The sequence below is a fragment of the Hypanus sabinus genome, chromosome 10, assembly GCF_030144855.1.
Source record: "Hypanus sabinus isolate sHypSab1 chromosome 10, sHypSab1.hap1, whole genome shotgun sequence".
In the NCBI taxonomy this organism is placed as follows: Eukaryota; Metazoa; Chordata; class Chondrichthyes; order Myliobatiformes; family Dasyatidae; genus Hypanus; species Hypanus sabinus.
In genome coordinates, this window is record NC_082715.1 from 75,528,987 (window position 1) to 75,553,535 (window position 24,549).

At 41.7% G+C, this 24,549-nt stretch overlaps 1 protein-coding gene across 1 annotated transcript in view; it reads left to right on the forward strand.

Moving 5' to 3' along the window:
• Window positions 1-1,008: 1,008 nt before the first annotated feature.
• The window catches only part of ddx43 (DEAD (Asp-Glu-Ala-Asp) box polypeptide 43), a 67,082-nt gene continuing 43,541 nt past the window's right edge, over window positions 1,009-24,549 (forward strand). The window contains exons 1-5 of the mRNA XM_059983458.1: window positions 1,009-1,408; window positions 1,880-1,935; window positions 10,123-10,228; window positions 11,136-11,270; window positions 11,393-11,474. Of these exons, the coding sequence (XP_059839441.1) occupies window positions 1,009-1,408; window positions 1,880-1,935; window positions 10,123-10,228; window positions 11,136-11,270; window positions 11,393-11,474 (779 nt within the window). The remainder of the gene's footprint in view (window positions 1,409-1,879; window positions 1,936-10,122; window positions 10,229-11,135; window positions 11,271-11,392; window positions 11,475-24,549) is intronic.

A 24,549-nucleotide genomic window follows, 5' to 3' on the forward strand; every position in this document is an offset into this window, starting at 1 on the left:
ACAAACTGTTCCAGCTGCTACCATCCAGGAAATGGACCACAACATTAAAGCCAAGACCAACAGGCTCTGGGACAGCTTCTCCCACCAGGCCATCAGACTGATTAATTCACACTGACACACTTGTATTTCTAAGCTATATTGACTGTTCTGTTGTATATCTTCTCCACATACTATTTATCACAATTTAATATAATTTGCACATTGTACATTCAGACTGAGATTTAACAAAGATTTTTACTCCTCACATATAACCATAACCATATAACAATTACAGCACGGAAACAGGCCATCTCGGCCCTTCTAGTCCATGCCAAACGCTTACTCTCACCTAGTCCAACCTACCTGCACTCAGCCCATAACCCTCCATTTCTTTCCTGTCCATACACCTATCCAATTTCTATTTTTTTATTTTTTTAATAACAATATCAAACCTGCCTCAATCACTTCTATTGGAAGCTCATTCCACACAGCTACCACTCTCTGAGTAAAGAAGTTCCCCCTCATGTTACCCCTAAACTTTTGCCCTTTAACTCTCAACTCATGAGTTCTTGTTTTAATCTCCCCTACTGTCAATGGAAAAAGCCTATCCACATCAACTCTATCTATCCCCCTCAATTTTAAGTACCTCTATCAAGTTCCCCCTCAACCTTTTACACTCCAAAGAATAAAGACCTAACTTGTTCAACCTTTCTCTGTAACTTAGGTGCTGAAATCTAGGTAGCATTCTAGTAAATCTCCTCTGTACATATGTGAAGGATGTAAAGTCATTTCAATATCAGGAATGCTGATGGGTTCTGTTCTGTTTGGGGTGTGCTGTTGGGATCAAAGTATGTTGATGGTTTGGACTGTCCACCAATATTGGGGGTGCTAGTGGGATTAGGGTCTTTATGTGTCCTTAGGTGACCTATTGGGACTGTCTTGTCCTTTTCATGATTGGGATTGGGATTGGGACCCCACGATGGGGGTGGGACCAGGGTGTACTGTTGATTGTGCTGAGGTTGGGTGGGAATGGAAGGGGCGGCTCTGGCTGGGATGAGGAGCGTTTCCCAGGTGCCGCGCGCCCCGCTCGCGCCTGATATTGGGCTCCCAGGCGGTCACTGCGACTGGCGCGCAGGCGCGGCTGGGCAAGCGATGTCGGACTGGGAGGAAGAGAGCAACCACGAGTGGAGTTCGAAGCCTTATGTCGAGTGGCAGCCGCCAGCGCCCAGCCCTGCTCCTGTGCGGCCCCTGGGCCAGAGCCACGGGCTGGGGTCCGGTGACCGGCGGGGATACCGCGGACAGTATGGCAGGGGTGGGCAGCGGGTGGAGCGGCTTGGGTCTTGGGAACGAGACGGTGGGGCTGAGTGGTCGGGGTCGTCCGACCCCCTCAGCTTCTACATAGAGAGCACGGCGGTGGGCACCGTGATAGGTGAGGCCAGTCAAACACCCAGTCCTGGGGGTTAAGGTCAAACACTTGAGTGTGGGGCTACGGCTTAAACACCGGGATGAAAGGGTCGGGATAAACATGGGTATGAGGTCAGAATTAAACACCTGCATATAGGGGTGAGGGGAAAATTCAGGCATCAGAGCTAGGGTAACCACCCAGACGTGAGAATAAGGGTCAGTGTTAAACACCCAGGCTTGAGGATGAGGGTCAAGATCAAGGTCACATGGGTGTGAGTCAGGATCTAACAAACGCCAGAGGTTATTTCCATATTTAAAACAACTGTTATAATTTATAGTATAAATAAAATGAGATATTAGCTTTTGGGATTTATGAAATGCCCTGGTGTGGATTATTTGAAAAATCAGTCTTGATTATTTAGTCAAAAATCTTTGCTTGTAAGTTAAGCATTGGTGTCCATCTGAGGGTTTAATGTCATCTTTCACACATCTTTAGGTCGTGGAGGATCAAAAATACGTGACTTGGAAGAAGCATCAGGATCAAAAATTCAGGCAAGGACATTTGAGAACTCTGTCAAAGCTGAAATTAGTTCTGATCAAGATCAGTGAAATGATTGTAGATGATTTTTGTTTCCCCCTTCCTGCCTCTTTATCTCTGGCATACTATTGTGTTTAGTTGTGGTCACCTCATAGGAAGGATGTAGAAGCTTTAAAGAGAGTACAGAGGAGATTTATAGACCTGTCAGTTTGACATCAGTGGTGGGTAAATTAATGGAAAGTATTCTTAGAGATAGTATTAATAATTAGCTGGATAGACAGGATCTGATTAGGAGTAGCCAGCATGGATTTGTGCGTGGAAGGTCATGTTTGACAAACCTTATTGAATTTTTTGAAGAAGTTACGAGGAATGTTGACGAGGGTAAGGCAGTGGATGTAGTCTATATGGACTTCAGCAAAACCTTTGACAAAGTTCCACATGGAAGGTTAGTTAAGAAGGTTCAGTCGTTAGGTATTAATGCTGGAGTAATAAAATGGATTCAACAGTGGCTAGATGGGAGATGCTAGAGAGTAGTGGTGGATAATTGTTTATTGGGATGGAGGCCGGTGACTAGCGGGGTGCCTCAGGGATCTGTTTTGGGCTCAATGTTGTTTGTAATATACATAAATGATCTGGATGATGGGGCAGTAAATTGGATTAGTAAGTATGCCGATGATACTGAGGTTGGAGGTGTTGTGGATAATGAGGTGGGTTTTCAAAGCTTGCAGGGAGATTTATGCTGGTTAGAAGAATGGGCTGAACGTTGGCAGATGGGGTTTAATGCTGAGAAGTGTGAGGTTCTACATTTTGGCAGGAATAATCCAAATAGAACATACAAGGTAAATGGTAGGGCATTGAGGAATGCAGTGGAACAGAGAGATCTAGGAATAACAGTGCGTAGTTCCCTGAAGGTGGAGTCTCATGTAGACAGGGTGGTGAAGAAGGCTTTTGGAACGCTGGCCTTTATAAATCAAAGCATTGAGTAAAGAAGTTGGGATGTAATGTTAAAATTGTACAAGGCATTGGTAAGGCCAAATTTGGAATATTGTGTACAGTTCTGGTCACCGAATTATAGGAAAGATATCAATAAATTAGAGAGAGTGCAGAGATGATTTACTAGGATGTTACCTGGGTTTCAGCACTTAAGTTACAGAGAAAGGTTGAACAAGTTAGGTCTCTATTCATTGGAGCGTAGAAGGTTGAGGAGGGATTTGATTGAGGTATTTAAAACTTTGAGAGGGATAGATAGAGTTGATGTGAATAGGCTGTTTCCATGGAGAGTAGGGGAGATTCAAACGAGAGGACATGATTTGAGAGTTAGGGGGCAGAAGTTTAAGGGAAACATGAAGGGGTATTTCTTTACACAGAGAGTGATAGCTGTGTGGAATGAGCTTCCTGTAGAAGTAGTAGAGGCCAGTTCAGTTGTGTCATTTAAGGTAAAAGTGGATAGGTATAAGGACAGGAAAGGAGTGGAGGGTTATGAGCTGAGTGCGGGTAGGTGAGACTAGGTGAGATTAAGAGTTCGGCCCGGACTAGGAGGGCCGAGATGGCCTGTTTCCATGCTGTGATTGTTATATGGTTATCAAAATGCTGCATGGATTAGAGAGCGTGTCATATTGAAACTAGGTTCAGTGAGCTGGGGCTTTTCTCTTTTGGGGTGAAGGAAGATGAGAAGTAATTTGATAGAGGTGTACAAGATGATAAAAGACATAAATTGCAGGGATAGTGAGATACTCTTCCCAGGGTGGAAATGGCTAATACCAGAGGGCATAATTTAAGGTGATTGATGGAAATAGAGGGGATGACAGAGGTGGGTTCTTTATACAGAGTGGTGAGTGCCTGGTATACCCTGCTGGAGTAGGGGTAGAGGCAGATACAATAGAGACATTTAAGAAATTCTTAGGCATTTGGAGGATTGTGAGGGAAGGTTTAGGTTGATCATAAATTAGGTTTAAAGGTCAGCACAATATTTGGGTCAGAAGGCCTTTACAATGTTGTAGAGCTTTATGCTTGTTCTCCTGGTTGTATGACTACACGTTAGGGACTTCTAATTTAGTTTAAATCAGCTACTACTCAAAGGTGCAGCAATAATTAGTAACAATAACTTGACTTACAGAATTGTTACTGGTCTTGTATGTGTCTGTGCTCTGAACCAGCCTTACTGCTCCATCAAACTATTTGAATTGCTTGTCTCCAGTCCCATTATCACTGGGAAAAGTAGTGCTGTGATCTGGAGAAGCTATTTCAGAAACTATTGAAAGGTATTGAAGAATGGCATTTCTCATTTTATAATATAGTGACCCTTGTAGCCCCTTGAATCTGTGTTGACTCTCCAGAGGTTTTCCCTTGTTCCCATTTCCCCCACTTCTTACTTTGTTACCTCATCTCATATGCCAGTCAATTCTAGCTTGATCATCCTGCTGCCAATCTATATTGTATGTAATTTACAGTAGCCAATTAACCTACCAATCAGCACAGCTTTGGGATTGTGGTGCAGTGAATTTATTTGTCATATAGCATGCAGAAAGGATGCTGCTTAAAATGGATATAATGTTCTACTAACTGTACTAAACATTCTGACAGTTTTAATTCTCGAATATAATGATACTGGCTTTGGTAAAAGCATCATTTAATCAACCTAAAGTGATAGTCTTTAGATCTTTATAAGACCATAAGACTTGGGCCATTAATTCCATCAAATCTGTTCCACCATTTAATCATAGCTGATTTTTTTTCTCAATCCCATTCTCTCACAGAGACACAAGATATCAGAGAAGAATTGGGCCATTTGGCCCATCAAGTCTGCTCTGCCATTTCATCATGGCTGATCTGTTTTTCCACTCAGCCCTAATCTCCTGCCTTCTCCTTGCATCCCTTTGTGCCCTGACAAATCAAGAATCTAACAACTTGTGCCTTAAAGACTTGCCCTCCACAGCTGCTTGTGGCAACAAACTCCACAGATTCACCACTCTCTGGGGAAAGAATTTCTTCCTTATTTTTGTTCTTAAGGATGCCCCTCTATTTTGAGGCTGTGTCCTCTGGTCTTAGACACTCCTGCCACAGGAAACATCCTCTCCGTATCCAATCTGTCAAGGTCTTTCACCATTCAGTAGGTTTCAATGAGGTCACCCGTCATTCTTCTAATTTCCAGTAAATACAGTGCTTTTATATTCTAGTCCTCTTGAAATGAATGCTAATGTTGTATTTGCCTTCCTCACCATCGATTCAGCCTGCAAACTAACCTTCAGGGCATCCTGCACAAGGACACTTAAGTCCCTCAGTTTTTTGTATCTTCTTGCTATTTAGAAAACAGTTAACTGTATCTTTATTCTACCAAAATGCATGACTACACACTTCCCAACACTGTATTCCATCTGCCATTTCTTTGCCCATTCTCCTAATCTGTCTGTCTGTCTGTAGCTTCCCGGTTTTCTCAAAACTATGTGCGCCCCCCCCCCCCCAATCTATCATCGTATCATCTTCAAACTTTGCAACAAAGCCATCATCCAAATCACTGACATATATAATACAAAGAATCGGTCCCAACACAGCCCCCTGTGGAACACTGTTAGTCACCAGCAATCAGCCGCTGTTTTATCCATGTTAGAGTCTTTCCTGTAATACCACGGGCTTGTAGCTTGTTAAGCAGCCTCGCGTGTGGCACTTTGTCAAAGGGCTTCTGAAAAGTACCCAACATCAACTGATTCTCCTCTGTCTTTCCTGCTTGTTATTTCTACAAAGAATTTCAACAACATTTGTCAGGCAATTTTATTATGTGCCTCCAAGTACTCTGAGACCTCGTCCTTAATAATTGATTCCAACATCTTCCCAACCACTGAGTTCAGACTAACTGGCCTATTTTTCTTCTGCCTCTCATCCTTCTTGAAGAGTGAAGTGACATTTGCAATTTTCCAGTCCCCCAGAACCATTCCAGAATCTAGTGATTCTTTAAAGATCATTACTAATACCTCCACAATCTCTTCTCTTCAGCCACCTCTTTCAGAACCCTGGGGTGTACACCACCTGGTCTAGGAAACTTGTCTCCCTTCGGATCTTTCAATGTCCCAAGAACCTCTCTAGTTATGGTAACTTCACACACTTCATGGTCCCTGACACCTGGAACTTCCAGCCTACTGCTAGTGTATTCCACAGTGAAGACTGAAGCAAAATAGTCAGTTCATCTGCCATTTCCTTGTTCCCCATTACTACCTCCCCAGTATTGTTTTCCAGCAGTCTTTTATGCACTCCTGTCTTTCTTTTACACTTCATGTATCTGAAGAAACTTTCGGTATCCCTTTTAATATCATTGGCCCGCATACTTTTGTAGTTCATCTTTACCTTAATTACTCTTAGTTGTCTTCTGTTGGTTTTGAAAGCTTCCCAGTTCTCTAATTTTCCTCTATTTTTTGCCTTCTCTTTGGCTTTTATGTTGGCTTACTTCTCTTGTTAGCCATGGTTGTGTCATCTTGCCTTTAGAATACTCCTTTCTCTTTGCGGTCACAAACGAGAAAATCTGAAGTCGCTGGAAATCCAAGCAAAACACAAACACACACACACACACATGGCAGCATCTATGGGGAAAAAATACACTGTCGACATTTCAGGCTAAAACCTATCAGCAGGACTAGAGAAAAGAAGCTGCTGAGGAGTGGATATAAAAGGTTGGGGGTGGGGTGGAAAGAGTTAAACACCAGGTGATAGGTGAAACTTTGGCGGGGGGGAGTGATGAGGTAAAGAGCTGGCAAGCTGATTGGTGAAAGAGACAGAAGACCATGGAAGAATGAAAAAAGGTGAGGAGCACCAGAGGGAGGCAATGTCTGGGTAAGGAGATAAGGTGAGGGAGGGAAAAGGGGATGGAAAATGGTGAGGGGGGGTGTTGAGAGGCATTACTGGAAGTTTGAGAACTACAACATCTGTAACTATGCTAAAAGTTCATCGACCTTATTCTCTATACTGTGCATATATAAATATAACACCGTTCATTCTTTTCAATTTTGTATGCCTTTTACATTGCAACTCATTCTGTTGACTGCAATTTTGCCCTAGCCCCCCCTTGCTCAGAGTCTCACTATACATTGCCTCTGTTTGTAAACCAACTACCTCATCTTCCACGCTATCATTCTGGTTCCCATCCCCCTGCCAAATTAGTTTAAACACACCCAAATAGCTCTAGCCAACCTGCCTATAAGAATATTAAACCCCCTCGGGTTCAGGTGTAACCTGTCCCTATTATACAGGTCATGCCTTCCCCAGAAGAGATCCCAGTGGTCCATAAACCTGAAGCTCTGCCCCCTGCACCAGTTCCTCAGCCACACATTCACCTGCTAAATCATCCTATTCTTGCCCTCACTGGCACGTGGCACAGACAACAATCCAGAGATTACTACCTCTGGAGGTCCTTTTTCTCAGCTTTCTACCTAGCTCCCTAAAATCTCTCTTTAGGACCATCTCATCTTGTCTACCTACAGTATGAAACTGGTGCCAATATATACCAAGTCTTCTGGCTGCTCACCCTCTTCCTTGATCGCCATGGACATGATCCGAGGCATCCCTGATCCTGGCACCAGAGAGGCAACATATCATCCAGTGTCTCTATCGCTCCAACAGAACTTCACATCTGTTCCTCTGACTAAGGAATTTCCTATCAACACTGCAGTCCTCTTCTCCTCTCTACTCTTCCAAGACACTGCACCAGACTCGGTTCCAGAGACCCAATCACTGTTGCCTCCGCCCCCCAGTAGGTCATCCCCTTCAATGGTATCTAAAGTTGTATACTTATCATTGAGGGGAATGGCCACAGGTGTACTCTGTGTATTTCCCCCTCTTTCTCTTGACAGTCACCCAGTTGCGTGTCTCTGGCAGCCCTTAATCCCTTTAACAGTCAACAACCTCTCAATCTCTCTCTCTCAAGTACATCAAGTGACTTGGTTTCCATAGCTGTCTGTGGCAATGAATTCCACAGATTCACAACCCTCTGGCTGAATAAATTCTTTATTTCAGTTCCAAACAGACATCCTTCTATTCTGAAGTTGTGCCCCTGCTTGCAAGACTTTCCTACAAATGAAGTTCTTCTCCACATTCATTCTGTCCAGACCATTCAGTATCCAGTAGGTTACAATGAGATTTCCTTTCATATTTCTGAACTGTATTGAATACAGGTCCAGAGACACCAAATGCTCTTTTGAATGAAAGGCATGTTCAGCCTTTCATTCTTGTAAACCTTCTCTGAAACCTCTCCAAGGCCAGTACATTCGGCCCAAAATTACTCACAATATTCCAAACGGTGCCTGGCCAGTGTTTTATAAAATCTCTGTAGTACATCCTTATTTTTATCTTCTAGTCCTCTTGAAATTACTACTCATTCAACCTGCAAGTTCACCTTAGCGGTGCCCTGAAGTAGGACTCCCAAGTCTCTTTGCATCTCTGATTTCTGAGTCTTTTTCTCTGTTTAAGATGGTCTACACCTTTATTCTCCTTACGAAATAGCATTCCAACTTCCACTTCTACATCCATTCTTACAACCTGTTGAAGTCCTCCTACAGACTCTCTTCCCCCGACACTACTTGTTCCTCCATGTTTGGTACTCCACTAGTTACCGACTGAAAGGATCCCTCAAAGTCAGGCAAAATCTCCCCTTAATGAAGCTGTGCTGATTTTTGCCCTGTTATATACTTCCATGTACTCTGTAATTTCAACCTTGATAATGGACTCTAACTACCAACTACCTAAGTCAGGCTAACTGGCCTATAATTCAATGAATTTTGTCTCCCTCCTTTCTTAAACAGGTGTCAAGTTTGTGTATCTCAGATCCTCTGGAACTCTCCCTGACGCCAGTGTTTCTTGAAAGGTTACTATTAATGCCTCCACAATCTCTTCATCTACCTCTGAGCTGTAGTTCATCTTGTTTGGATGATTTATCTACCTTCAAACCATTTACCTACCTCGGCACCATCTTCTCTTTAGTAACAGCCATTACACTTGCCTCTTGAATTTCTATCATGTTACAGGCATCCTTCACTGTGCAAAGTACTTTAGTTTCTTCTCTATTTACCTGTTTCCCATTACCACTATTCTGGTATCATTTTCAAGTGACCATTGTCCACTCTTGCACCTCTCTTGCCTTTTATGTACCTTTATATTAAAAAAAAACTTGGAATCCTATTTTCTATTATTGGCTAATTTGCCCTTGTATTATGGGTGACCATGGTGGCTTGATGGATAGTGCAACACTACAGTGCCGGTGATCACTGACTGGGGCTCAATTCCTGTTACTATCTGTGAGGAGTTTGTACATTCCACCTGTGACCGCATGTTTTTCTCTGGGTGCTCTGGTTTCTTTCCACATTCCAAAGATACACTATTTAGGGTTAGTGAGTATTGGGCGTGCTACATGTACACCGAAAGCATGGTAGCACTTGCAGGCTGCCTTCGCTCAATCCTCAGACTGCTGGTTGTTGACACATATGATGTATTTCACTGTAATGTATGTTTTGATGTTTCAGTGTACATATGACAAATAAAGGTAAGTTACTTCCACCTCAACCTCTCATAGATATTTTATTAGTCCTTTGGTTTTTAAAAGCTTCCAATCCTTTGGCACCCTATTAACTTTTGCCATATCATATGCTTTCTCTTTTGCTTTTATGCTGTCCCTGACTTACCTTGCCAGCCACAGTTACCTTGTGCTCCCTTTAGTGTGCTGATTCTTCCTATCGTTTCAGCAGCATAATAAACCATGTAAATGTTACGTCTCTCATGTCAGAGATGGAAGGAACTGTTGCCTATCTCACTAAGCATACAGCCGGGTTTGGAGTATTTTGAGTGTACATCAGTGGCATATCTGAGCTCCATGTACCCGTGCTGGGCGCAAATGTTCTGGGGTACAGGGTTTGTTCAGAGCATGCTCTGCAGATAGAAGTATTTTTATATTTATATACAGGACAGTGCAATAGTGTAATAAGCAGCACAATTAAATGTGGTTAAGAACACTTAAACCAGTGATCCAGGTTCAATTCTGCCACTATCTATAAGGAGTTTGTGCATTCTTTCCTTAGTCACATTGGTTTCCTTTCACGTTCCAAAGACATGCGAGTTAATAGGTTTATTGGTCACATGGATATAATTGGGAAGCGTGGGCTTGTTGGGCTGGAAAGGCCTGTTACAGTACTGTATCTATAAATAAACTAATATTTTCATGACAGATACTAAAAGGTGATGTTGAAGTTGAGGTGAAGCTTTTTGGCAGCCATGAGGCCCAGCTGAAAGCTAAAGAACTGATTCAGAATCTAATTAAGAAGAGAAATATAGGTCATCTGAATGGAGTAGAAAGGATTGATCGAGGTATGTCTGATCAGTCCTTGATTTTTCTTTTAACATTGTTTTTGGAATTGAATCATGAGTATCATATTTCTTTAAATTGTCATGGACTAATGCGTATGTTTTGTATTTGTTCTTTGACTTGGGTGTGGAAGGAGGTGTTGAATGAAAGTTTTTGTGATAAAACTGATCCCAGGATTTGGTTCTTGATGTCACCAATGTCAACCTGGATTTTAGAGTTGACTTTATTGTTTCTCTCCATGTGTTATATGGACTGTCATTCAATATTCTAAGCACTTCAATTTATTGGGCACTCTGTCATATCGTGTGGTGTATTGTTGGTCTGTGCAGACCCAAGGTAGGTAGATTCCATAGGGGCTTGTCTCATTCCCATCAGGGAAGTTGCAATGCAGCATCCACGCCAGGATTATAGACTCAAAAAGTTATTTCCCTCAACCTGTCAGGCACTTCAACATTTGCCATTTGCACCTATTAATCCCCTTCTTTCCACCTCCTCCCCCCCCCCCCACCACCACCACTACATACACATCACCTAATGTCACTTTATATGCATTTAATCAGTCTATGTATACAATAGTTACTTATACATTTTATTTTGTAGGATTGCTGTTAAATTTGCTGTGAGTTTCAGTTTTTTTTATTGTGTCCTTTATACTTGTGTTTATGCTGCATTAGGTCTGGAGTAATAATCATTTTGCTTTCTTTTACCCTTGTGTACTGAAGAATGACAAATAATCTTGAATCTTGAAAATCATGGTCTTGTCTCATTTGTCTGATCAACCTGTGCCAACAACTCCCAACTTAAGGGCTTCATCTTCTTCAGGAATCAGCACTAAATGATTGCCTTCTTGCTTTCCTTTCTGGCCATCCTCAAAAGGTGTGGCATCAAAGATTGGCAGTAGGACAGTCACTTCTTCAGTTCCAAGTGGCCGCGCAGACTCAACCCGTCCTATGATTAACTGGAGTTCGGTGCGTGAGAACAAGGAAAAATACAAAGCTATGAAGTGGGCTGGTTAGTATTTTCCTCTGCTTCAATTAAACACTGAGGCTGTGATCATCAGTAGAGGCAAGCCTGTATGCCCTTCATTCATGTCAGGACGATCCAGAGTAACAGCTTTCTCCTCTTGCTTTAAGGTCTTCCGCCAATCAAAAAAAACTTCTATATCGAAGCGGAGTCAGTCATCAATATGACACAAACAGAAGTTTCCAATTGGAGGTAACTTAGTACCATAATCTGATATAAATTCCAAATTTTAATTATTTCATAGTATCTTTGAATGAACCGAACTTTAGTCTGAATGCTTAGAAATAGTATTTACTTCAGCTGTTTCCTTCATTCTCTGCAAGAAATTAACTGGCAATCTGGTCTGAGACTGAAAATCCAACAGTTAATCTCACTAGACTGCAACTTCGTTCAAATGGTGGGATGCAGAAACAGAGATTTTCCACACTAAGTGATAGACACAAAATGCTGGAGTAACTCAGCAGGTCAGACAACATTTATGAAGAGGAATAGATGGTCAATGTTGTAGACCTCATCAAGACCTAAAAGGAAGAAAAGAAGAAACCAGACTAAGAAGGTGGAGGAGGGAAAAGAGTAAGGTGATGGTTGGAATCATGTGAAGAGGAAGGTGGGAGGAAGAGGTGGAATGAAGTGAGAAGCTGGCAGGTGATAGGTAGCAAAGTTAAAGGGCTGACGAAGAAGAGGGAGAATGGATGTTTCGGGCCAAACTGCTGAGTTCCTCCAGAATTTTGTGTGGATTTCCAGCACCTGCAGAATCTTTTATGTTTAGTTATGGTGATATGTCTAACTCTCTTGTATGAGTAAGAAGGCTGTGCTAAAGGAAAGTGTAAAGATCAGAGAAACTTCTATGGCAGGAGTAGTAGAGTTCTTGAAATGTAGTGTTAAACAAGGAACCTAGGTGGGTGTGAAAGATCCCACAGCACTACGTTGAGGGGATGTTTTCTCCTATGCTGTTGCATAAGACAAAGGAGCAAAATCAGGCTATTCAGCCCAATGAGTCTACTCCGCCGTTTCATCATGGCTAATCATTTCTCTGTTAACCCCATTTTCTTGCCTTCTCCCCATAACATTACATGCCCTGACTAATCAAGAACCTCTGCCTTATATGTACTCAGTGACCTAGTCTCCATAGCCATATGTGGCAACAAATTCCATAGATTCACCCTCCTCTGGCTAAAGAGATTCCTCCTCGTCTCCATTCTAAATGGGTGTATTTTGAGGCTGTGCCCTCTGGTCCTAGAGCTCCCCCACCAAAGGGGACATCCTATTCAGATCTTCTCTATCTAGGCCTTTCAACATTCAATAGGTTTCAATGAGATCTCCCCCCAAAAAAAACCTTTCTTCTAAATCCCAGCAAGTCCAGGACCAGAGCCTGCAATCACTGCCCAATGTTAATCCTTTTATTCTCATGAACCTCCCCTGAACCCTCTCCAATGTCAGCACATCCTTTCTTAACTAAGAGGCCCAAAACTGCTCACAGTACTCCAAGTGAGGCCTCACCAGTGCTTTGTACAGCCTCAGTCTTGCATCCTTGCTTTTATATTCTAGTGTTTTTAAACTGAATGCTAACTTTGCATTCACCTTCCTCACCACCAACTCAACCTGCAAGTTAACGATTAGGGAACTCTGCATGTGGACACCCAAATCCCTTTGCATCTCTGACTTTTGAATTTTCTCCTTGCTTAAAAAATAATCTTTGCTTTCATTGCTTCAACCATTGTGCATGACCATACACTTCCATACACTGGCCACTTTGCTCATTCTCCTTTATCTATGTCCTTATGTAGCAACTCTGCTTGCTCAACATTACCACAGAGCCAGCAATTCCATCATCCAAATTATTGGCATACAATGTAAGAAGTGGTCTCAACACAAACCTCTGTAGAACACCACTAGCATTCAGCAGTCAATTCAAAAAGGACCTCTTTATTCCCACTGTTTGCCTCCTGCCAATCAGCCAAAGCTCTATCCATGCTAGTATCTTTTCAGTAATACCTGGCTTTTATCTTGTTTAGCAGCCTCATATGCAGCACCTTGTCAAAGGTCTTCTAAAAATCCAAGTACACAACATCCACCGATTCTCATTTGTCTATCCTGCTTGTTATTTCTTCAAAGAATTCCAACAGATTTGTCAGGCAAGATTTTCCTTTGAGGAAACCATGCTGACTTTGGCCTATTTTATCATGTGCTTCCAAGTCCCCTAAAGCCACATTCTTAGTCAATTCCAACATCTTCCCAGCCACTAAGGCCAAGCTAAATGACCTGTAACTTCCTTTCTTCTGCCTCCCTCCCTGAAAAGTGGAGTGATTTTCCATCCTCTGAAACTATGCCAGACTGTATTGATTATTGAAAGATCATTACAAATAGAAGCATAGAAAAACCAACAGCACAATACAGGCCCCTCAACCCCCCAAGCTGTGCCAAACATGTCCTTACCTTAGAACAACATAGGCTTACCCATAGCCCTCTATTTTTCTAAGCTCTATGTACTCATCCAGGAGTCTCTTAAAAGACCCTATTGTTTCCACCTCAACCGCTGCTGCCAACAGCCCATTCCATGCATTCACCACTCGTTGCGTTTTTTAAAAAAAACGTACCCCTGACATCTCCTTTGTACCTACTTCCAAGCACCTTAAAACTATGCACTCTCATGCTAGCCACATGATCACGGCCTCTCATTATGTTGTACACTTTTATCAGGTCACCACTCATCCTCCATTGCTCCAAGGAAAAAAGGCCGTGTTTACTCAACCTATTTTCATAAGGCATACTCCCCAATCCAGGCAACATCCTTGTAATTCTCCTCTGCACCATTTCTATGGTTTCCATGTCCTTCCTGTAGTGAGGCAACCAGAATTGAGCACAGTATTCCAAATGAGATCTGACCAGGCTCCTATATAGCTGCAACATTACCTCACGGCTCTTAAACTCAATCCCACGATTGATGAAAGCCAATGCACCATATGCCTTCTTAACCACAGAGTCAACCTGTGTAGCAGCTTTGAGTGTCCTATGGACTTGGACCCCAAGATTCCTCTGATCCTCCACACTGCCAAGAGTCTTGACATTAATTCTATATTCTGCCATTATATTTGACCTACCAAAATGAACCACTTCACAATTACCTGGGTTGAACTCCATCTACCACTTCTCAGCCCAGTTTTGCATCCTATCAAAGTCCCACTGTAACCTCTGACAGCCCTCCACACAATCCACGACACCCCCAACCTTTGTGTCATCAGCAAATTTACTAACCCATCCCTCCATTTCCTCATTCATGTCATTTATAAAAATCACAAAAAGTAGGGGTCCCAAACAGATCCTTGAGACACACCACTGGTCACCGGTCTCCATGCAGAATATGACCTGTCTACAATCACTCTTTGCCTTCTGTGGACAAGCCAGTTTTGGATCCACAAAGCAATGTCCCCTTGGTCCCATGTCTCCTTACTTTCTCAACAAGTCTTGCATGGGGTACCTAATCAAATGCCTTGCTAAAATCCACAGCTACATCCACGGCTCAACCTTCATCAATGTGTTTAGTCACATCCTCAAAAACATTAAATCGGACTCGTAAGGCACAACCTGCCTTTGACAAAGCCATGCTGACAATTCCTAATCATATTAGGCCTTTCCAAATGTTCATAAATCCTGCCTCTCAGGATCTTCTCCATCAACTTACCAACCACTGAAGTAAGACTCACTGGTCTATAATTTCCTGGGCTATCCCGACTCCCTTTCTTGAATAAGGGACCGACATTCGCAACCCTTCAATCCTCTGGAACCTCTCCCGTCCTCATTGATGCAAAGATCATCGCCAGAGGCTCAGCGACCTCCTCCCTCACTTCCCACAGTAGCCTGGGGTATGTCCTGTAAGATCCCGGTGACTTATTGAACTTGATGCTGTCCAAAAGCTCCAGCACATCCTCTTTCTTAATATCTACATGCTTAAGCTTTTCAGTACACTGCAAGTCATCCCTACAATCGCCAAGATCCTTTTCCATGGAGAATACTGAAGCAAAGCATTCATTAAGTGCCTCCGCTATTTCCTTCAGTTCCATACACACTTTCCCACTGTCACACTTGATTGGTCCTATTCTCTCACATCTTATCCTCTTGCTCTTCACATACTTGCAGAATGCCTTGGGGTTTTCCTTAATTCTGTCTGCCAAAGCCTTCTCATGGCCCCTTCTGGCTCTCCTAATTTCATTCTTATGCTCCTTCCTGGGTAGCCTTATAATCTTAAAGATCTTTATCATTACCTAGTTTTTTGAACCTTTCATAAGTTCTTTTTTTCTTGACTATATTTACAACAGCCTTTCTACACCACGGTTCCTGTACACCCTATCCTCATTGTATGCGGGGGATACGTTCCTGGTATTCGACACATAATGTGAAAACGCATGATGTGAATAATTATTTAAATGGAGAAAATACAGATGCATTCCAGAGGGCTTCCCTAATATGTTTTATCTGTAATTTATTCACATTTCATACCAATAGGACACAAAAGCAGTACCACAAGGCATTGGTATTATATTTCATCATTTTAAGGTAATATTCAACATAATAAATCATAGAAAGTTAACATACTAGGGTGTACAGTACTCCCCACCAGTGGCAGGTGTGTTTGCTCTGGCAGATGAGTGGTTGTTGTGGTGTCAGGATCATATCAAGCACAGCAGGGGATGAAGGAAGACTCACAGAACTCTTAGAACTGTCGGCAGCAGGAGATGACACTGGTTTGAAGGAAGTGCTGAGGATGGTTGGCTTGGCAGCATTTTGTTTTTCAGCATCAATTTGCTTGTAGGGAAGAGGGGTTGATGGCAGGGAATGACTGAAGTGCTGACTCCGTTCTAAACTTGGGTCCATGTCTATCGCCATTCGTGCCAAGTGTTCCGACTTCCACCATTCCCTCATTGTTGGCAAACTCCTGGGATTTTCAAAATTGTCTGTTGCTCGGAGCATCTGAGAGGTAGTTCGCCATTAAAAAAAAATACACTTTGAATATGGATCACACCTTGGTTGAGTGACTGAATTAGCGATGTTGTGTTAGGCAGCAGGAAATGCACTGTTAGGGTGAATGCTGTCCAAATGTTTAGGATTGGTGGCACATTGTTTAAAGGCAAGATTCTGTTCCCGGCAGTAGCGTCCCAGAGCTGCGTTACCTTCTCCTGATGCCGTGCTGTTTATAATTTCCAACTTTTTTTCAAGTGTTGAAGTGGTTCTCTGTCGCTTGGCTGATGGCCCAGGACATGACATCGGACGCTTAGGAGGCATAGTTAAATATTTCAATCACAAAATCACTTGTACCGTAGGTAAAACCAGCAAAAGTTTAAGAGCACAAGATCGCACATACACACCTTGCCAAAAGCATTGCGAGACTGGTGGGAGTGAGATTGTGAGGCGCACGCACCTGACTTGTATTGTCGGGAAAGTGGTGCATCTCGTCCCAACAGTGAGACTGAGGCATGTGCACCTGACTTGTATTAGCGGGAAAGCGGTGGTCCTCGCATAACTGAGTTTTGGACGCATATAAGGAGACATTGGTAGAAGTAGGTTTTTCGCATAACTGAATCTGCATAGTCTGAAGACGCACATAACGAGGACAGGGTGTACCTGTTATTGACAAGAACAGCCATAGGAGTACTCTGTACCGACCGTCTATTTCCCTTCATCTCCTGACAGTTTCCCATTCACCTGCCTCCTGCAACTTGGGGGTGACTCCCTCACTGTAGTTCCCATCTGTCATCTCCTCAGTTTCCCTTATGAACTGAAGGTCAGAAGTTGGAGCTCCAGTTCTTTAACGTGTTCTCTGAGGATCTGCAGCTTGGTGCGTCTGACGTAGGTGTGGTTATTCGGGAGGCTAGATGTTTCCCAGAATTCCCACATCTCACACAAAGAACAATACACAGCCACGGAGCCATTCTTACTGTCCTATCCATACACTTACAGATGAAAAATGAGTAGGAAAAAGTTTACCAAATACTTTCCAATATCGCCTTGCCTGTTATTGACGAAGCCTGTTGAGCCAAACCCCGCTCTAGCAATGGCTACTGTACTTGCCCCTCCCTTACTTTTATTTGGCTTTGCTAACGAATCCTGACCATCAACTGGCAGCTGTTCAAGTTAGGATAAATCAGCCACGAAGAGTTGATTTTTAAAGTTCTTTCCTGGACCTGAATGAAGATACCCTTACTATTCAGCTCCGAACTCCAATTTCCCACTGTTCAAACTCCAAAATAATGGGCTACAAAACACTTTTTTTAAGCTCTCTCCTGGACCTGGGTGAAAGCTATTTAGCTATCAAATCTGCTAGACCTTAGATCATGGCTGATCTATTATCCCTCTCAACCTCATTGTCTGCCTTCTTCCCATAACCTTTGCTCTTATGAAACAAAAACCTATGAACTTCTGCTTTAAATGTACCCAATTCCTTGACCTCCACAGCTGTCTATGGCAAGGAATTCCACAGATTCACCACCCTCGAGCTAAAGGATGACCTCCTCATCTCTGTTCTAAAGGGATATTCTTGTATTCTGAGGTTGTGCCCTCTGGTCTAAGACTCCCTCATGATAGGAAACATTCTCTCCACATCTATTCTGTCTTGGCTTTTCAATATTTGATAGGTTTAAATGAGATTTCTCTTATTCTTCTAAACTCAGTAATTACAGACACAGAGCTATCATACACTTCTCATACTTTTAACACTTTCATTCCTATAACCATTCTTGCAAATCTGCTCTGGTCCGTTCCTACCCTGCTGTTCCTTGGCTAGTAACATCAGAATTGGATATCCATTTATTTCTCTCATAGCTGTATTTGTAGTTTTGCAGTGTGTAAAATGACTGCATTTAAGAGTATAATGGGTTATGAAGTGCTTTGGAACACCTAGCAGATGTGAAGGATGCAGAAAATGCATACTTTTTCATGTTTATATGCTCCATCTGCAGAGGGAGGATGGGCTTGGTGAGTCTTGGCCAAAAGTTGGGCATTAAAGAAAATTTATTAGCTGTGTGTGTGTGTGTGTGTGTGTGTGTGTGTGTGTATGTATTCATTTTCTTTCAGGCATCTACTAGAAAATAAAAAAAAAACAATAAGATTTGTGAAAAAGGGTGCATAAACAAAGACGGCATTATTTATTTATTTGCAAAATTTGCAGAGAACATGCGTTATGAAGTCCTTGAAAGCAAGTTCATAGGTTGTGGAATCAGTTCGGAGTTGAGGTGAATAAGTTATCCGTGCTGATTCAGGAGCCCACATTTGTAGGGTAATAACTGTCCTTGAAAATAGTGTGTGAGACCTAAAATTACTGTATTTCCTGTCCAATATTAGATTATGGCTTGAATGATGGGGTCCTTGATGATGGATGCTGCTTTCTTGTGGCATCGCTCCTTGTAAATGTGCTCATTGCTGTGGAGAGCTTTGCCTGTGATGGACTGGACTTTGTCCACCATTTTCTATCTCATTTGGTGATGTTGGATTGCCCTTGGACTCAGTGCTCCAGACAATTACGTTTAATTCTTAACCACTAGATTTGATGCAGTGTCCAGGATATTATGTTTGCATTTTGACTGTTATCAGCTATTGACATGCAGTCTGTTTTATGGAATGTCTGTGGTTCCTTGCTGACCGCAAAGAAAAATTATTGCTTAGCTATCCTTGTTTTCTTTCTTTGTCCTAATTCCTGAACTAATATCAATAATCATTCTGGCAGATGTAGGTCTTTTCTTGGCCAGTCACATCCTTTTAAGCACCTTTATTGCTGTGTTTCTTGGAAAGCTTCAGCAACTAGCTAATATGAGAGGCAAAGATGGGGGAGATGGTCAAAATCTTTCTCTCATGATCAGGATTTGAAAAACTACAGTGCATAGTCTTTAAGCTGAGCGTTAGAGTTCTAAAGGAGACTTGGAAGGGTAAACTTATTTTGCACCAATAGCGATTGATATCTAGAGGCCTTTTTCTATGTTGTTGTACTCTGTTACTCTAAGGATGTTGATTAGTGGGATGATATTTGGAAGGAAGGAAATAGCTGTGATAAACATATTTTGGCTCCAGGTATGGGAGAAATTTTTTACAGAAGAGTGTTGAGTAGACCAAGGTCAGGAGTTACTTCTGCTAGTTTTTTTTCCACAGTTACATCAACATTCCAGTCTCCGAAGAGTAATTTAAAGCAAGTTGTTTCATTGCTGGACAGGAAAAGCAGATAGCTGTACAGTCTTTGTCACGCTCTTGGAAAGAATGTTGAATTTGCAGTTTACAATTTTCATTGTCTTTCTCTCTGAGATGCATGTGGTCCTTCACACCTTCCTTTGATCTGTGTTGATTTTATTTTGATTGGTCAATTCTATCTAATCCATGTTGAATTGAATTGAAAGTGCATGAAAAGTCTCAGTGATGTTAACTTTATTTGAAATTACATACAAGGCAATTTTATTTGGAATAGAACATAAATTACCTGAGTACACATTTTCCAGTATATATTTTGTTACCAGTAGCATGTCAGGTAGCAACATGCTTTACAGCAAACAGTTATAAGATTAGGGTTCAATTCTCACTACTGTAATTCTCACTATTGTATATTCTACTTGTGACCATGTGGGTTTTTTTCCTGGATGGTCCGGTTTCCTCCCACGTTCCGAAACATACGGTTAGGATTAGTGAGTTGTGGGCATGCTATGCTGACACCAGAAGAGTGATGACACTTCTGGGCTGCCCCAACACAATCCTCACTGAATTGATTTAACACAAACAACACATTTCACTGTATATTTTGATGTTTATGTGATGTATCTGTGACAAATAAGGCTTATTTTTTTTCTTCAATATCACTTTATGCTGAAGAGCTGACCGGCTGGAATTCTATTCATTACGTATATAATTTGAGTGAAGAGAACAAAAACAATGAAAGTGGTGAAAGAATTTAAAGTATAAATTATGGTTATCATATATTGAGCTTCTGTGATCTGTTGCACTGATTTTATTTTACACACTGGTTTAAAAACTGATCCCATCCATAAAACAGGTGTGAGCCTTCAGACTGGTGCTAGAAGTTAAGATGGACTTTACCGGAGCAAGACAGGTTTTAAAAGCTAATAGATTTAAAGAAAAACGAATAAGCTGATTATTGTACTCTCATTTTACCAAGAAGTGGATCTTTATAGTGTTTATGTTTTGTAATTTAAAACAAAACATGTTTAACTCGTAACTATTTTAGAGCTCTTAAAGATAGCAGAGTCAAGGAATATGGGGAGAAGGCAGGAATGGCATACTGATTGTGGATGATCAGCCATGATCACATGGAATGCTGGTGCTGGCTCAAAGGGCCAAATGGCCTACTCCTGCGTCTGTTGTTTATAGTTTATAACTGTATTAACAGAACTGCATTAAGTGACCACTGATTATTAAGGCTTGGCAGAATCTGATTCATTCAGTTGACAGGGAGGAAGTGATTTATTGACATTTATTGATTTTTGAACCCTGCACGAACTAAGATGGGGTCAGACAGTTAATCACATGTAAATTTATTTGAAATAAAGTACAAACTCCTTTAGATTTTTTGCACCATATTGTGCATTAGCTTTTGGTAAATTTGTATTGGGGTGTAATGGTAATTAGTTCACTGAAGGAAATGTCTGTTTTATGAATAGGACCAGTTTTTAACCCAGTATGTAAAATAAATTTGTGTGTGTATATATATGTTGATTATAGTAAGAAAGTCAGATCTGTGCAGTAAATGACAGGCATGTTAACCATATGAAAGGTCTCTGCTTTTAGTATGAGTTGGAAGGTAAAGGTGACTTGGGAGTAATGCTGAATTATGATGATAAATGTAGGTTAAGCAAATATCTATTAGTCTCATCTCATGCCTGGTATTTTTTATTTTGTTTAATTTATCCCTGCTAAATGTTGTTTTGTTGAATTGAGTGTAACAGTTCAACTCTCTTACAGCTTGAGGCATGCATGGTGACACTTACAGGTGATACAGAGAGTGTGTTGGTCGTTGACGAGCAACAACATATTTCACTGTATGTTTTGATGTTTCAATATGCATGTGACAAATAGTTTAATTGAGCTTCATTTCAAATGCACTCAGTGGTTCAGGCAGTAATTGTGGAGGTAAGTGAACAGTCTACACTTCAGACCAAGACCTTTAATCAGGACTAAAGGTTTAGAGACTCAGTGCAGATTTTTTCTGAAATAATTATCAGCTTATTGTCGCATGTACATCAAAAACACACAGTAAAATGTGTATTTTGCATCAATGACCAACACAGTCTGAGATATGCTCAGGACGTCCTACAAGTGTTGCTGTGCTTCCAGTGCTAACATAGTATGGCCAGCTATGATACTTATTTATTTAAAGATACAACAAGGTAACAAGCATTTTCAGCTCAATGAACCTGATATGATCAATCAACCTAATAACCCATACATCTTTGGATTATGGGAGGAAACCAGACCACATGGTCATAGGAAGGATGTACAAACTCCTTATAGACAGCAGCAGGAATTGCAGGCTGTAGGTTCTGGAATAGTATTACAGTAGTAATACCTGCTATACTTCTGTGGTGCCCTGAAAGTAAATTTTCTGCTTATCTTCCCTTTAACTTGTTTATGGGATGTGGGCAGTGCTCTCCAACCCTAAGAGAACATGAACTGAATGGTTTGCTAGGCGACTTTGGAGAGTAGTGAAGAGCCAAAGGCACTGAAATGTGTCAGAGTCCAAAAGGATGACGGACATTGATGTAGCAAAGCTTTTATGATCCATTAACTTCATGGTCATGATTACTGATCCAAGTTTGTCCAAACATCATTATCTATTTGACGCAAAGTACACTGCAGGTGCTTTGGTCAAATCAACACATACAAACACGCTGGAGGAACTCAGCAGGTTGGGCAGCATCCGTGGAAACAAGCAGTCAACGTTTCAGGCCAAGACCCTTCGTCGTTTCCACAAATGCTGCCCGACCTGCTGAGTTCCTCTAGCATGTTTGGACGTGTTGAACTATCTATTTGAATTTGGCTTCTCTGACTAGTCTAATGGAATTCCATGTCAAATCTCCAGACCATTATGCCAGCCTCTGAATGTTAGCTTAGTAAATTACCCAACGCACTTCTAAAGTAGTGGTTGTTTGATCACAATTAAGGCAAAAGAAAATTGGTGAGATCCTGTATCCCACTGACCTCACTGCTCACGAGGCCATTGTGGCTGGAGATCTGTACTATGGAAGAGCAGTTGCTGGCAGCTTGCTATTCAGCATGCTCTAGTAACCAGCACTATGAGATGTCTGTATCTTGATGAAAGGTTTCAACCTAAAATGTTAACTCTTTATTTACTTCCATAGATTCTGCCTGACTTGTTAAGTCCACCACTATTTTAACTCTCAACTTATGTCCTCTTGTTTGAACCTGCTGTCAATGGAAAAAGCCTATCCACATCAACTCTTATCTATCCCCCTCATAATTTTAAATACCTTTATCAAGTCCCCCCTCAACCTTCTATGCTCCATAGAATAAAGACCTAACTTGTTCAACCTTTCTCTATAACTTAGGTGCTGAAACCCAGGTAACATTCTAGTAAATCTCCTCTGTACTCTCTCTATTTTGTTGACATCTTTCCTATAATTTGGTGACCAGAACTGTACACAATACACCAAATGTGGCCTCACCAATGCCTTGTACAATTTTAACATTACATCCCAACTCCTATACTCAATGCTCTGATCTACAAAGGCCAGCATACCAAAAGCTTTCTTCACCACCCTATCCACATGAGATTCCACCTTCAGGGAACTATGCACCATTATTCCTAGATCACTCTGTTCTACTGCATTCCTCAATGCCCTACTGTTTACCATGTATGTCCTATTTTGATTAGTCCTACCAAAATGTAGCACCTCACACTTATCAGCATTAAACTCCATCTGTCATCTTTCAGCCCACTCTTCAAACTGGCCTAAATCTCTCTGCAAGCTTTGAAAACCTACTTCATTATCCACACCACCACCTATCTTAGTATCATCTGCATACTTACCAATCCAGTTTACCACCCCGTCATCCAGATCATTAATATATATGACAAACAACATTCGACCCAGTACAGATCCCTGAGGCACTCCACTAGTCACCGGCCTCCAACCAATTTGAAGAGAAATCACAGACAGTTGCAAGAAACATAAGGTTATTACAGAAGGCACACACAAAATGCTGGAGGAACTCAGCAGGCTAGGCAGTATCTATGGAATTAGTACAGTAGACATTTCAGGCCAAGACTTCATCAGGACTGGAGGAAAAAAGAAGAGTCAGAGTTAGAATGTGGTTGAAAGGGAGAAAAAAAACAAGGTAATAGGTGAAACTGGGATGGGGGGTAAAGTAAAGAGCTGAGAAGTTGATTGGTGAAAGAGATCTAGTGCTGGAAAAGGGGTAATCTGATAGAAGAACAGAAGGAAGAAAGAAAAGGGGGAAGACCACCAGGTGATGGGCAGGTAAGGAGATGAGGTGAGACAGGGGAACGGTGAGGGGGGGCATTAATGGAAGTTTGAGAAGTTGATGTTTGTGCCATCAGGTTGGAGGCTAGGCAGACGTAATATAAGACGTTGTTCCTCCAAATTGAGTGTGGTCTCATTGCGACAGTATAGGAGGCCATGGCCTGACTTGTTGGAATGAGAAATGGAATTAAAATGGGTGGCCACTGGGAGATTCTGCTTTTCTGGCAGACAGAGTGTAAGTGCTTGGCAAAGTGGTCTCCCAATCTACGTTGGAATACAAAAGGTTTCTTCAGATAAATAAAGTGTATAGGAGCAGTGAGAACGGATATCGGACAGCTGGAAAATAATGCTTGGGGGGGTGGGGTAGTAATGGGGAAACAAGGAAATGGCGGATTATCTGAGGTAATATTTTGCATCAGTCTTCACTGTGGAAGAAACTACCAGTATGCCAGAAGTTCAAGAGTGTCAGGGGACAGAAGTATGTAAAGTTGCCATTGCTAGGGAGAAGATGCTTGGGAAACTGAAGGTTCTGAAGGTATATAAGTCACCTGAACCAGATGGTCTTCACCCTAGGGTTTTGAAAGAGGTGATTAAAGATATTATGTAGGCATTAATAATGATCCTTCAAGAATCAATGGATTTTGGCATAGTTCCAGAGGACTGGAAATTGCAAATGTCACTACGCTCATCACGATGTGAGAGAAGCAGAAGAAAGGAAATTATAGGCCAGTTACAAACAGGAGAAAATCTGCCAGGCAGCATCTATGTAAAAGAGT